The sequence below is a fragment of the Anopheles merus genome, chromosome X (assembly GCF_017562075.2).
Source record: "Anopheles merus strain MAF chromosome X, AmerM5.1, whole genome shotgun sequence".
In the NCBI taxonomy this organism is placed as follows: Eukaryota; Metazoa; Arthropoda; class Insecta; order Diptera; family Culicidae; genus Anopheles; species Anopheles merus.
In genome coordinates this window covers 9,779,100-9,793,765 of record NC_054081.1, presented here as the reverse complement: position 1 = coordinate 9,793,765, position 14,666 = coordinate 9,779,100, and the positions used below count along the sequence as shown (strand labels likewise).

Genomic DNA, 14,666 nt, shown 5'->3' with positions numbered 1-14,666 from the left:
GATGTCCTTCGACAGCCGACACACGGAAGCCTTAAATGTCTCCCTCTCTCTCATTCTGTCTCTCGATTACGCAATCTCGAGCCTAGAGCGTCGTATGTTAAGAAGATGTTATAATGTTAATCTATTAATCTTGCACCAAAAATAAATGGGAAAATGAGACAAACGCAAATGGGCGGTCATCTTTTCAGCCGGAGAAAGCATAAAAACTGTCGGATATTTGATCGGTTGCATGGGGGGGGGGGAGGTCGATGGGTTAAAGGGGGAGTTTAGTCGAGTGTTGGGTTTCTTTCATATTAATCTTACACGAAGAGTGATTCAAAACTCGAATCTCTAAAGATTCATAAATCTCCAAGGAATCATAAATATAATAAAATTTGCGAGTCTTCAAAGAGTCGTGAATTTAAGATAGATTTATATGAATCTATTGAGATTCGTTAATTTATAAACGTTCATATATTTCCAGAGATTCATGCATTTTTAGAGATGTATGGTGTCCAAGATATTGAATTTGCACTATCCCAGTGATCGCCAATGTACTAGTGATGGGAAAAATGAAGTTTTGGTCGGAATCGATTCCGGCTAGCTCCGCATTTTGAAATCTATTCCGGTAGTAGATCCGGAATCGGAGTAGACTCTGGAATTGGTTCCGGAATCGGAATCGACTCCGGAAATGGTTCCGAAATAGGATTCGGAATTGACTCTGTAATTGGTTCCGAAATCGGATTTGGAATCGGAATCAGTTCCGGAATAGACTCCGGAGTCGGAATCGGTTCCGGAATCGAAATCGGCTCTCGAATCGGAATTGGTTCCTAAATTAGAATCGGCTTCCAAACGGAGTCAGTTTCGGTATCGCCATAAAAATAGGCGTTTGAGTCCAAAATACTACGTATTGATAACCGCAAAAAAAAAAAAAAACAAAATTTACTTGTAAAAGATCCTTTCTCATGGAGATTCTCGGATTGATTTCGTTTCTAATTTTTTTTCAATTCAAGAACTACTTCACAGTCCGGAGCTAATTGTAATTCTGGAGTCAATTATGATTCCGTTATAGGGGCAAATCGCGATTCCCAGGTCAATTCCGATTCCGCATTCGATTCGGATCGCGGAATCGATTCTGGAGCCTATTCGGGAACGGCTCCGGAGTCAACTCTGGAATCGGCTCCGGAGTCAATTCCAAAATCGGCTCCATAGTTAACTCGGTTGAATCGGTTGCGGAGTCATCTCCAATATCAGCTCCGGAATCGACTCTGGAATCGACTCTGGAACCGACGCCAGAATCGGAATCGATTCCAGAATCGGAATCGATTCCAGTATTGATTGTATCGGAATTGATTCCGAACATGGAATCGGAAGCTGCTCTTTGCCGTTCATATATTTAATAGAACTCTCAATCATTTTAGTAGTGCACCATTGAACATTATTTATTACATCAGGACGTTCTTTTTGTGAACGAACTACCATATGACTAGTTGTCACGTTCATATTTATATTGGAGGAAATGAACTACCTGCCGTACATAGAACGCGTTCTTTTTATGAACAGCTCAGTACATTACAGGGTGTTCCAAGTCACTTTTGAATGTGCCCATCATCATTCACCGGCTGAAAGATGCTTTTCAACAGCTTCTCGCCGTGTTGTATTTGCATTACTGTCTTTCCCCGAGTTACGTGAATTTGTATCTCTAAAAAACAGAAAGTAATAAATTACATAAATTCAAATCAAAATGATTATTAATCAAGTGTTGGCTATAGAAGTAGAGAATTATTAAACTACGCGAAAATCCGAGATACGCGAACGTCTCCGGAACGTATTATTCGCGTAACCCGGGGGAAAAAAATCAATTCTTCTGGATGATGATTTGATGTTCTGGAAAGAGCTGTCAAACTTAATCCAGCTTGAAACGTGTTGAAAATCATGCTGAAGAAATGTAAAAATATGAATAACAACGTTTAAATTTCAAACTGACTTGGAAAACGATGTATTAAGAACCGATGAACGTTGAATAGATGAACGTAGGTCGTTCGTTCTTCAGAATGAACTGAACGAGTCGTGCTCGGGTGCTGGTTCTTGGGGCCCACCTCTACACCAAACAATCACAACAAGACACACAAGAAGAAGAGAACGAGAGAGATGGTGATCGGTTGCGTTTGTTGATCTCAGTTGAACTCCAATTTAATTGTTTTATTTCCTTCCGTTCTTTTTCTTTCTTTCTTCACTTCGTTCGTGTTTTACACTCCTGTTTTTTTTTTGCTGTTTTAACGCCCCGTCGCCAACAACTTTGTAAGTTGGAGTGCGAAATATGTGTGTAGCGAAGAATGTTTCGGGCAAAAAAAATATATTGCGATTGCTCATTGGGCTCCGTTGGCGGCATCATTTTGCCGTCCGGCGAAGAAACCGTGCTCAGAGCGATACGATTTTGAGGGGCACTTGGTAAAGGTTACAACACACGCGCTCTGTATAGGCCGGTCGGTTGAATCGGGGCCACATTCCGAACGGTGAAGCTTCTGAAGCATCCTCTTCCTCTTCTGCCCTACTTTCGTTGTATCTATCACACAACCCGGTGTAAATGTGTATATATTTATCCGCCCTACTGGTACGCTGTTGATAGTTCAATATGAAAGTTCAATCGTTGTATACGCACGTGTACAAATTGTATATAAATGGGCTGCCTCGCGGCTAGAGGCTTTGGGGGTTATGCGCTGAGCCGGTTCAGATAAGTCTTCTTTTGCGTGGATGTGAAGCTGACAGGAGGAGCGTGGCGTAATCTGCACCCCACCCGTTCCATGCGCGCTCCTCACGCGCATCAATCAATGCACTTGCGGGTTTTATTGTTTGTAAAACCAAAATAAACCGAATATGGTTTGATGCGGTCTTGGCTGGTTTTAAATTGCGGCATACGCTTCCTAAACTGTAATAGAGGTTTTGTGTACAGAGTACAACTGTTGATTGCTTTTTGTTTTGCTAGATAATTGGAGGGAAATTAAATTCATAAAAAAATATGGAAGAAAATCATAAACAAACACACAAAACAAATACCTACCCCATAATGGAAGAATTACTGATCGAAAGAAACAATGAAACAACACAAAACAGATACACCCAAAACCAAAGCAAACGAGCAGACTCCAAAACGGATAGAACACAAACAAAGTTAGTAAAAGAAAGGACTCGATTATCGAAATGGAAAGAGAACGAATGAACCTGTAAAACTCCTACCCTCTCCCTGACAATAAACGAATAAGACAATAAACAAAAAGGACAACATCAAATCAGAAATGAAAATAATTCAGCGCAATCACTAGTAGCTCTCTACTTCTTCCGTTCGCACAAACCAGAGTTAAAGTTCGTTAAGGCGAAAGAACAAACAAAAGAAAACCATCATAAAAAAATACGCTCGCCTTCATCTAAGTGGCGCTATGCTCCCCCGTATATGCACGCTGGACACACTGCTAAAGCTTTTCATCGCCCTTTGCGTCCGTGGCCTGTTTGCTTCCTGCACGGGTTCCAATTTTCTACTTCCCAAAAGTGTTAGCAAATGTGCTTTCTCACCCCCATGCTGCATACCTTTCAGCCACCCTTGGTGGTTTTGCATGTTTCTATTTACATTTCACAGCACATTGCTCGCTTTTCATCGTTTTTTTCCTGTTTCTCCTAATTGTGGTATTTTCTTGCAACTTGTTTACCGCCATTTATCACGTTTGTCCACTCTTTCCTTTTGTCTTTCATTACTTTACTATACATTTAGAATTCTTTTTTTGTTGTTTCGTTGTTGTTACACATTCAACAATGTTTGAAAAAAAAAGTAATCGAACAAAATGAAAAAGAAATAAAAAAACAAAAAGATTTGCTTAAACACAATCAAATGTTCGATGTAAAAGAGAAAAATAATGAAACTTTGTCAGATTCAAAGCAAACAAAAAATTCCCCTTTTTCTACCTTCTGCACACTTTGCAGCCAAATGTTTGCCATCCATCACCTGTGGGCTCGATTGACGTATGAATTTGACCCGGGGGTATCGTACTGAAGGCACCCAACTTGTTTTTTTTTCCTTTTCTTTAAATCACTGCATTAGATGTTTTGCTGACATTAGGCGCATGTGCATTTTCTAACACCGTCTTTCTTTGTGGCTGTATAGGAAACATATTTACACATGCACACACACATACAGCATGCGATACGTATTTCTTACGCGAAATCAACTCAATGTAATGTGAATTGGACTCTATAGCACCCTTGCTGGACAAATCCAATAGGAATATCCAGAATGCCTTTCCAACAAGCGTGCCAATAGAGTCCATTTTCCAACACATGAAGTTAACTTCCAATAGGAAAGAGTCAAGGAAGTGGCCGACAACTATGAGAACCCCTGGTAAACCCTGTAATGGTTCTGCTATCGCACTACGTCTACTATTACTGCTCATAGCTAAACTTTGGCGCAAAGGAAAACGTTTGCGCATGCGCAAGAGAAGGCGCACGCGCGCGCACGTGTGCATGTCTAAGCTTGCTTAAGCTCAGCTTTGCCCCTTTGCAATGTTTTTTTTTTATCATGTTTTGTTACTACTTTGTTCGATTTCATCCCTAGTTAGACAAAAGTATCGGTTTAATGTGTGTTTTGTTCTACCTTGTTTGTATCGTTTTGTATAAACAAAAAATAAGAAAACCAGTGGACTTTCCTACATTCTTTATCCGTTCGGTTTCTTGTTTAAATACAATAATATATTGCTATGCATGTAAAATGCGGAAATAATGCGTGCGAAGGGGCGACTACGGCGCTGCTGTTTGGCAAGAAGGTTCAACCGAACCTGTGATTCCGGCAAATGGCGCACTGAACGCTTTTTCATTTCTGTTGTTGTGTTTTTTTGTTTGTTTTTTGTTGTTGTCCCATTCCTTCGTTCTCTTCCAATTTGTCAATTCAAGTCACTCGCTCTCTCGCTTGCTGTCTCTATTTTGATTTTTTTTCGTTCTTCCCTTTCTCGCTCATCGCGAATGTGTGTCTGTGTGTGTGTGTGTTTTGTAACAATTGATTGATTTTGCTTTTAAGTTGTTTTTTTACGTTTATATTGTTCGATTTTAATTCGATTTATTACATGAGCCACTACACCAAGGTTGCGCAAGGGGGAGGAGGATGAGGAGGAAAGGGGGAGGGGGGAGGGACGATGAGAGTGGGATACACGCACCCACACACACTCACACACACAAAAAAGGAATGCTGGACAACCGATACTAAACAAAAAAAAAATTAGAAAAGCAGAATCATCGAACGAAAAGAGAAAAAAACACCAGGACATTCTGCACTGCTAGCGTGTCCCCCTCCCCTTTGTCCTTCCGTCCAACGGGGTTTTGTTTTCTCTCTGGTGCTGCGTGTGCTGTGTGTTCCCGGCAAGAAGAAGTTCGCTATTGCTTGAATACAGAAAACACGCCCCCCCCCCCACCTTTCCTCCCATGTTTACAATTATTACACACACGCACACACACACACACACATTGCTCTTGTAGTTAATGTAGTAATAATAAAAGAAGAAAAGAAAAAAAATGGAAATACTAATCATAACATAGATATATTAAAGAGGACACTGTCGTAACGGAAATCGAAAAGAAGCGCGCTACCGGCCAAAAAAAAACGAGAGGAGGGGGGCGGGATGATTTAAGAAATACTTTTTTTTATATAGATTTGAACCAATTCCTAAAATCCGAATAACGCAACACACACCACACCCCCTCTTCTCTGCTTGGACACAATGCTGCGGGGTGTTGCGGGGGTAAAATATACCCCCCCCCCCCCCCGTGCTTCCTTTTCGTTCTCACGCGCGCTGCTCTTACTACTTCCCCGATTAATACCAAACCCCTAACGATCCCTCGATATAATGTATTTTGTGTATGTGTGTGTGTGTGTGTTGTAGAGTTTGCTGCTTTAACTTTCATCTGGTTTGCTGTTGTTGTTTGCTGTATAATAAACAATGCCTACTTTTGCCTCGTAACTAAATATATATTCATTTGTCCACGTCCACTAGAAGCGTGGCGCCTTCCGACTTGCTGCTGCGCTGGTTTTTTTTTCCAAAGTGCCCAACTGTCTGTCACCGCAGCGTCTTCTCCCTGCTCCCTAATATACCCCCCGGGGCGGTTGCGCGCACGCACACACCAATACTGATCCACGGGACGGATCATCGCAAAAAAAAAAACCGAAAGAGAGGGAGGGAAATAATATAGAAAAGAAAGATGGAACCAAAAAACAAAAACGCCATCACATACGCGCTTTCTGGTCACCGATTTCTACCTGCTACACTGTTATCGCCTTACCATTACTACCATTTACTCCTTTATACTTCTACCATTACCCTTTTCTCTCTCTCTCTCGGTCACACACACACATACGCATACTATGAAGTTTTTTGCGGGACAAAACTGCCCATCGTTATTATTTCGTAATTCTACTCCCATATTCCTTTTTCCAGCGCTAGTGAGGGACGCTTGCAGCAGCAAAAAAAAAAACAAAACATCCAGCCATTTATCGTGATTAGTAATGCCAAATCACACCTTTGCTTGTCACTGAAAAGAACCAACAAAACAAAATTCAACCACACACACACACAAGCGCACATTAAAAATTGTGTATGTGTGTGTGTGCTATTTCCAAACTTTTAATGGGAAAGATTATGCACTTTTGCTTGAACACTACCTCGAGTGCAAGTTGCTAAGCTTCGATTGCGTGTACTTCACCTTACGGATTACATGAAACAGTATGTAACAATAAACACCAACCCACACCGATGAACGGTGAAGGGGGGGGGAGGGGGGGATGATGGGGGTCATGTGACCCAAAAAACAGGAATCAAATTTAACGCGCCGTTGGGATGCACATTTTCACCCAACGGACAATATGTGTTGCACACAATGTGTTGCGGGCGACGAGGCAAGTGGTGGAAACCAAAGAAGAAGAAGAAAAAGTACACAAAATATGTATGTGTGTGTGTGTGTGTTATAGACACAACTGCTGCAGCTGCTGCTGCCGCCGCGTTGTCACCGTACGCATGAATCCTGTCTCTCCTCTCTCGTTCCCTCCTTGTCGCTGCCATGGTAATAGTAATAGTAACCCTAACACGATTGCCCTACCCTTTTGCTTGCCATAAGATTATCGTCCTACTAAGTAAATGTTGTGTTGCTTTTTTCGTGTTTTTGTTGCTGTTGTTGTTGTTGTTGTTGCTGCTGCTGTAACAGACGCGAGCCACCGGTGTGAGCGGCACTATTATCACCACACCCCACCACCACACGAAACGGAGGATGATTACAAGGGATTCGGAATAAGTGTCATTAGTGTCATACAGTATACTATATATGTGCGCGGGAGCATATTGGCTGTTGAGGGAAGGGGGGGATTTGTTGTTGTAGTGGTGGTGGTGGTGTTGTTGGTGGTAGTAATAGTGTAGTATATGCAACGCTTTCCTTCCACACAGAAAGCACGTGGCGCGCGTGCACACGTGGACCGCGTACGCCTCCTTGATCATCGTCTTCTTCTGCTTCTGCTTCTGTCACACCACCATACATGGAGGGGACACGAACGCACGCACGCACGCACGCGCGGGAGGGATGGGAAGGGTTGTACGGGATTTATACTGCCACCACATATGCCAGGCGCAGGCGCATCATATTCTGAGAAGCTGCGCGTGGGTGTCTGTACTGTGTGTAATTGTTGCTTCTTCTCCTGTCTCTCTCTCTCTCTCCCTCTTGTTCTCTATCTTTCTCTCCTTTCCCACACACACGCACACTACTCTTGCGCTTTTTACATGTTCTCGAACTGGTCGACGCGGCGCTTGGTGTTGCCCTTGCGGATTTCGCGCAGCGTCTTGTACTTGTCCCGTCCCTGGCGCACGTTCTCCCGGTGGATCTTGTCGTTCGGCGTCTCCATCGTGTCGTCGCGCGACAGTGCGAGGTCTTGCTTGAGGGCCTGCGGGAAGCGGGAGTAAGCAGTAAGTTAAAAAAACACTTCACAGCGCCTACGAATCAGCGCCCCCCATACCTTCAGCTGGTCCTGCAGGCGCTCGTTACGCTCGGCAAGGGTGCGTCTCTCCTCGACCGGATCCTTGATGTGCTCGTCCGTGTCGAAGTCTTTGGAGAAGTCTTGCGTACCGTTCTCCCCATTGATCAGCTCCTCCTCGTTCTCCTCCTCCTCCTCCACGTGATGGTGCTTCGGGGTGGTTGTGGCGGCCTGCAACGCAGCAGCGGCCTCGTTCTGTTTTTTTTTGTTGTTGTTGTTGGAAGCGGAAACAAAAATGAAAAAAAAAATAAACTAGCTGAGTGACCATTTGGAGAGGAAAATGAACACCACACAAGTAAAATGTTTGTGTTACGATGACAGCAACCACCAGAGACACAACATTTCAACACTGGGTGCTACTCTACTCGGTGAACTACTCGGTGTGATGCAGTGGTGGTGTGCACAACGTTTTGCAAAACGCTTAATTTTGTTTTCGATTTACAAAAAAAAAACCCTCCCCCTCATGCTGCTACATCTCTCCTTGCCCTTCCCCTTTTCCATACTCCCTCTTCTCACCCTTTCGTCCACTATTAACCACACCATGCCACAACATCTACTTCCCCCGCACGGTTGCAATCAATCCAATCGTTTGCCAATTTCGGTTTTACACGTGTGCTTGTTGCGTTCGCTTTGGTAACGGATTTTCTTTTGAAATTAAACATGTTCTGTGTGATTGTATGATGTGTGTGTGCAGTGCTGCAAAATGTCATGAGCATCACGAGATATTCACCAACGAAAACAATGAATATATCCGTGGTAGGTGGATGTTCATTGCTGATACTCAATGAAAATGCGTCATGACTACGACATGCGAATGTTTGAGTCCAACGTAATACTCTGACTGACAAGCTGAGATGATGACTTATTCTGGCTGTTAACAGTGCTTCCAGTCACCAACATTCATGACTGAAACGAAGCTCAAATCAGCTCACTTACACAACTTAGATGATCAGAAGTAAGACTCGAACAGTTGGTGGACTAATCACATGCTTGATGACATTTTTTATAGCACCCATCTCTTGGTCACGACAATTTCTGTCGGTGATAATCACAACATTCTTCGAATATACTTGGCGTGTGGTCCCAAGCAACAACGTGAGCTTTCTTTCTCTCTCTGTCTGGTTTGATTGTTTGTCGGTTCAAACAGAGCGAGAAACCATGCTCATTTCGTTGCATGCGACCACTCGCACGCTCCGCATATCTCCCATGACTATCATGATGATCACCGACAAAAATGTCGCAAACAAGTGACTGACCAAGAGTTCACAAAATGTCACCAAGCATGTGATGATCGCAAAAATGGTCGATGTGAGTCTCATTTCTGATCATCACAGTAGAGCTCGTGACGTTGACATGATTTTGTTTCTGCCTGAATTTGTCATGACTATGTTAGTGACATTTTGCAGAACTGATCACTCATGTCATGACATCATGACATAATGACTGACCAACCGTTGGTCGCAAAAATGTCACGAGCCATATACTGATCACACCAATCATTTAGAGTATCACCTCTGATTATTTTGTTGGATTTTGTTTCAGTCCGATTTTTTTTATGACATTGACAGTGACATTTTGCAGCACTGTGTGTGTGTGTTAAAGTGTGTATATTAAAGTGCGAAAAACTCAGTGTTTAGAGAAGAAAAAAAAACAGCAAATGTTTCATCAGCGATCAGTGTGGTAATGTTACTGCGCCGCTCGATGGAACGTTAGATTGATTTTGCCGAGGGTTAGCGAATGGTCAAGATGGTGTGGTTGTGTGACAGTGGGTGGTGGTTGTGAGAAAACAATAGAGAGAGAGAGTGAGAGTGAGAGAGATACAGTGAGACAGCGCGAACCGCTCGGATGTATGGAAAAGGGAAGCGAGACAGAGAGAGAGACGGAGCGATACATACACGGCTGCCCTTGGCTACCTGTTTCCGTATCGCTTCCTCGACCTCCTCGTGCAGGCGCTTCGTTTCCGAGTCCTTGAGCGTGACCTCCTCCTGGATCTTCTGCATCTCGAGCTGCTTCACGCGGATCTCCTCCTCCAGCTTGGCCCGCTCGGTCGCCTCCATGTTCTTCGTCTCCTCCAGGCGCTGCATCATCTCGTGCAGCTCGTTCTGGCGCTGCTCGAGCTCCTCCTTCGCCGCCTGCACCTGGTTCAGCTGCTCCTGCAGCCGGCGGATCGTGTCCTGCGCCTCGCTCAGGTTCGCCTGCTTGCGCTCCATCTCCTCCTGCATCGAGCGGAGCCGGTCCTCGTACTCCTGCTGCTTCTTCTCGGCCCGCTCGCGCGCCGCCAGCGCCAGCTGCAGCTTCTCGCGCTCCTGCTGCTTGGCGTTCTTCTCGTCCCGGGCCTGCGCCTTCATCTGCTGCACGTCGATCGTGTCCGGCTTGCGGCGGCGCATGTACAGCTCGTGGTTGCCCATGCACAGCGCCAGGATGCGCTTGTTGATGCGGACGCGCGGCGCGAAAAACACGAAATCTGGCGCCTTCTTGTCGATCGGCTGGGATCGGTTGGGGGAGGTAGTACAAAGAAGGCGGAGGTGAATATCGGGGTGCAGACGGAGGCGAGCAAGCACGCAGCAACAATTACCTTGATGATGAATTTACGATCGTTGAACGAGATGTTGCGAATTTCCGACCACGGGAAGCCGATCTTCGGCGTCAGCCGGTCCTCCTTCTCGTAGATGTTCAGCCCGAGCGCGTCGACGCCGAGCCACAGCTCCGTGCCCTTCTTGTTGCGGATCTCGAAGTAGTTCACGCCGTACATCTCCAGGTCCTGCGCGATCTTCAAGTACTCCATCATGGCGTCCTCGCGCAGCAGGCCGCGGTGCTCCTGCCACCAGGTGGTGATCGAGTTTTCCCACTCGTCCTTGGACATTTTGTGCTGGTCGATGACCCTGGCGGAGGAGGAGAAAACCAGGTTAGTTGAGTAAAAAAAAAAAAAAAGAGGAAAACAAACAGAGGGCCGATCATTACCGTTGCGGGAGCAGACGATCCTTGGCCAGGAAGCCGGGCACGTGGGTGCCCTTGTTGTAGTCGCCGTGGCGCGCCTGCACCGCGTACGACGCGAGCAGCACGGACGTTTCCGGCGGGCAGTAGATCTCGTCCGACAGGATCGCGTTCTTCACCTGCAGGTAGAACAGGCGCAGCGTGATGTCCTGGATCAGCTCCTCGGCCACGTCCTCCGGGTAGAATTTGGCACGAAACTTGAACAGCAGCGGGTCACCCTTTTGCACATCTTGGCTCATCACCTGTACCGGGGTTGGGAAGAAAACGGGTATTAGCAAAGTAAATGAGCAAAAAAAAGGAGGAAGTAAATTGAGTTCGGTATCCTGCTCTCCTTGCTTCGGAAAGCGATTGGGTTTTGCAGAGAGACGTATGCACGGTGCACGCGTGTGTGATGATGTTACCCATTTGGAAAACGGCGTCGACCCTGTCTATTCTCGCACAGTTTCACAAACAACACACGACGAAACACAGCAGACGCGCGCGACCAGAGCGAAAAGGGCAAACATGCAGCATGCAGGGAATATATAAAGAAACGTAATTAAATGAAAACACTGCACAGTGGGTGGGTGTGGTGAGTGCAGTTACCACAAGTGGGGAGGAGGTTTTTATTATTATTTATTATTCGAGTAGAAAATAGAGATCGAGAGCGAGAGTAAAAGAGAGATTTTAGAGCTGTCGGAAAATAGTACAACCACAAAGTTTCATCAATGGAGAAGGTCTGTGAACGAAACGGGCGCTAGAACGAGGCCTTGAAGCGAATTGCTCTGCCCGGTTTGCGTCTCGTTTTCTTTCCCTAATCATCCAACGGTAATTGCAACTGTCAGTGAGACGACGAACCCTCTTTCTGGTTTTAGGTAATTAACACAAGTGAGGGCGGGCTTTAAAAATATACCCACAAATCACCCTCAGTGGGACAGAGTGTGGGAAACCATGGGAAAAATGGAAGTTGCAAATAAGATGCGAGCCACAACACATACTGCAGCATGGACGGGGTCCGGGTGCCGGTGCAGAAACGATCTCCTCTAAACGCACACCCCTGCGTGTGCGTTCCCCTCCTCCACCTTTCGCTGCACGCATTTGTGCTGTGTGTGTGTGTGTGTGGTTGAAGCGTCGTTGTTGGCGGAGTTAATTACGACGATAACGATAATGTTGATAACGCTAATGTGAGACCATGCCCGGGGTTCGGTGCGGTACTTTGGCACGGTGTTGATTAGCGCACAACTCCCGGCAACTCCGGAAGGTTATATACGCCGCGGATGTGTGGGACCAACAAAAAAAAAAGCAGAAAAAGAAGCAAATGTGCACGACGACGGCCTAAAATTTAGCGGAACGCATCATCAGTATTTCGTCCCCCCCGGGACAAACAAACAGTGGGATGGAATCTTTACTATTTGCGCGTTTTTTGTTTGCTTGCTTGCCTGCCTGTCCCGAGCGCGCGTGCACAAGGTCCTCTCACGAGGCGCGAAACGGTGGGTGGGTGCTAATGCGTTGGCAGCAATTTGCGCGACCAGCATCGCCGAAAAAGAGAGGCTGCAGTACAAAAAACAGGGGGGCTAGGGAGTTGGCGTGACTCAAGGGAAGAAGAGAGAGAGAGAGAGAGAGAGAGAGAGAGAGAGAGAGAGAGAAATAGTCAAATAATGGGAGGAAAAAAACGTTAAATCAACAGTCTGTGTCACGTGCTCGGCACTCTGCGTGCGGATGATGCGCGTACGCAGAGACGATGGTCCAAAATTGCGCAGGTCTACTTTAGAGGGTTTTTCTATCTTTTTTGGGAGGAACAGCAAAAAAGAACACGACATCATCTCCACAGCACATGTACTCAGACACACTGATATATTAGTGCGTTAATGTTCCACCGCTCCATGATGAAGCTGGTGCCTACACGCGCTAGATGTTAATTAACACAATTAACCAAAGGCAGCGACAGACAGAGACGTTGGGTTTTTATGTGTTCAAATAGCCACCGTAGTAACTAAACCTGACCGGGCTAAGATATCCCGACCAGGGGGGGAAACATACAGACGAAAGAGTGTGACACACTTGATGGGATGATTTCTTCCTCTTCTGGGTTCAAGGGTCAAGCAGGGTAGCAGTGCTAACGAGAGAGAAGCTTGTTGCCCGACCCGCCCCCATCTAAAAAAGGTTACCATCTGTAAGTGAGAGTCTAAAATAAAACATATTCTTCTTTTGCCTTGAAACATATCTGCGCACGCTTAGCAACAACGATGGCATCATAGATATGCGTGTGTGTGCGCCCACCCTTCTCCAACGTTATCTTCCACGCTCGTAGTACTCGTACGCTGTTGTGTTTTTTGTCCTTATCAGACGTGGCAGTAGAAGTAGTAAAAACAATGTACCCGCACCACTTTAAGGTGACTTTTTTCTTCTTCTTTTTCTATGCTACGCATTCTTGTCGTTTTGTTTGATGTGCGCGCAGGGGGGGGGGGGGGGGGGGTTGGGGCCTGAGGCTTCTTTTCCACCCCAGAGGTAGGCAGAGAGTGCCATGTGTACGGGCAACACTTGGCAGCAGGATCTCGTCGCATCGGAAGTCTGTGTTGACTCGAAGTGGACTTTGAATTGCCTTTAGGTTATGATGCGGTAGAGAGAGGAGAGGGAGTGAGAGCGACGCAATGATTCCGAGTAGTGGTGGGTAACGTTGACAAAAGTCCGAAGTCGTTCGGCATCGTCTGGAGCCGTCCGGAGTTGTCCGGAATAATCCAGAGTCTTCCAGAGTCGAAGTCGTCCGGGTCGGTGTTTTTCAGAGTCGTCTGGAGTCGTCCGGAGTTGTCCGGAGTTGTTCGGAATCATCCAGAGTCTTCCAGAATCGGAGTCGTAGTCGCCCGGAGTTGTCCGGGTCGGTATTGTTCGGAGTCGCCTGGAGTCCTCCGGAATCATCCAGAGCCTTCCATAGTCGGAGTCGTAGTCGTCCAGAGTCGTCCGAGTCGATGTTGTTCGGAGTCGTCTGGAGTCGTTTGGAGTCGTCTGGAGTCGTCCGGAGTCGTATGGAGTCGTCCGGAGTCGCACAGAATCATCTAGAGACTTCAAGAATCGGAGTCGTAGTCGTCTAGAGTTGTCCGGAATCATCCAGATTTTTCCAGAGTCGGAGTCGTAGTCGTCCGGAGTTGTCCGGGTCGGTGTTGTTCGGAGTCGCCTGGAGTTGTCTGGAGTCGTCCAGAATCATCCAGAGCCTTCAAGAGTCGGAATCATAGTCATCCAGATTCGTCCGGGTCATTCGGAGTTATCTGGAGTCGTCTAGAGTTGTCCGGAATCATCAAGAGTCTTCCAGAATCGAAGTCGTAGTCGTCCGGAGTTTTCCGGGTCGATGTTGTTCGGAGTCGCCTGGAGTTGTCCGGAGTCGTCCCGAATCATCCAGAATCTTCAGGAGTCGGATTGGTAGTTGTCCAGAGTCGTACGGAATCATCCACAGTCTTCCAGAGTCGGAGTTGTAGTCGTTCGGATTGGTGTAGTTCGGAGCCGTCCGGATTCGTCTGAAGTCGTCTGGAGTCGTCTGGAGTCGTCCGAAGTCGTCCTGAGTCTTCCAGAGTCGGAGTCGTCCGAAGTCGTCTGGATCAGTGTTGTTCGGAGTCGTCTAGAGTTGTCTGGGTCGTTCAGAGTCATCTCGAGCCGTCCGGAGTCGGAA

At 46.3% G+C, this 14,666-nt stretch overlaps 1 protein-coding gene across 5 annotated transcripts in view; it reads right to left on the bottom strand.

Annotated features, from left to right (window-relative positions):
- Window positions 1-5,400: 5,400 nt before the first annotated feature.
- Window positions 5,401-14,666, bottom strand: part of LOC121599551 (moesin/ezrin/radixin homolog 1) — a 37,955-nt gene continuing 28,689 nt past the window's right edge. For all 5 annotated transcript variants that reach the window (XM_041927456.1, XM_041927464.1, XM_041927431.1 and 2 more), the window contains 5 exons: window positions 10,994-11,268; window positions 10,608-10,914; window positions 9,946-10,518; window positions 8,015-8,227; window positions 5,401-7,942 (listed from right to left, as the gene is read on the bottom strand). In XM_041927456.1, coding sequence (XP_041783390.1) covers window positions 7,778-7,942; window positions 8,015-8,227; window positions 9,946-10,518; window positions 10,608-10,914; window positions 10,994-11,268 — 1,533 coding nt within the window. In that variant the 3' untranslated portion in view covers window positions 5,401-7,777. The remainder of the gene's footprint in view (window positions 7,943-8,014; window positions 8,228-9,945; window positions 10,519-10,607; window positions 10,915-10,993; window positions 11,269-14,666) is intronic.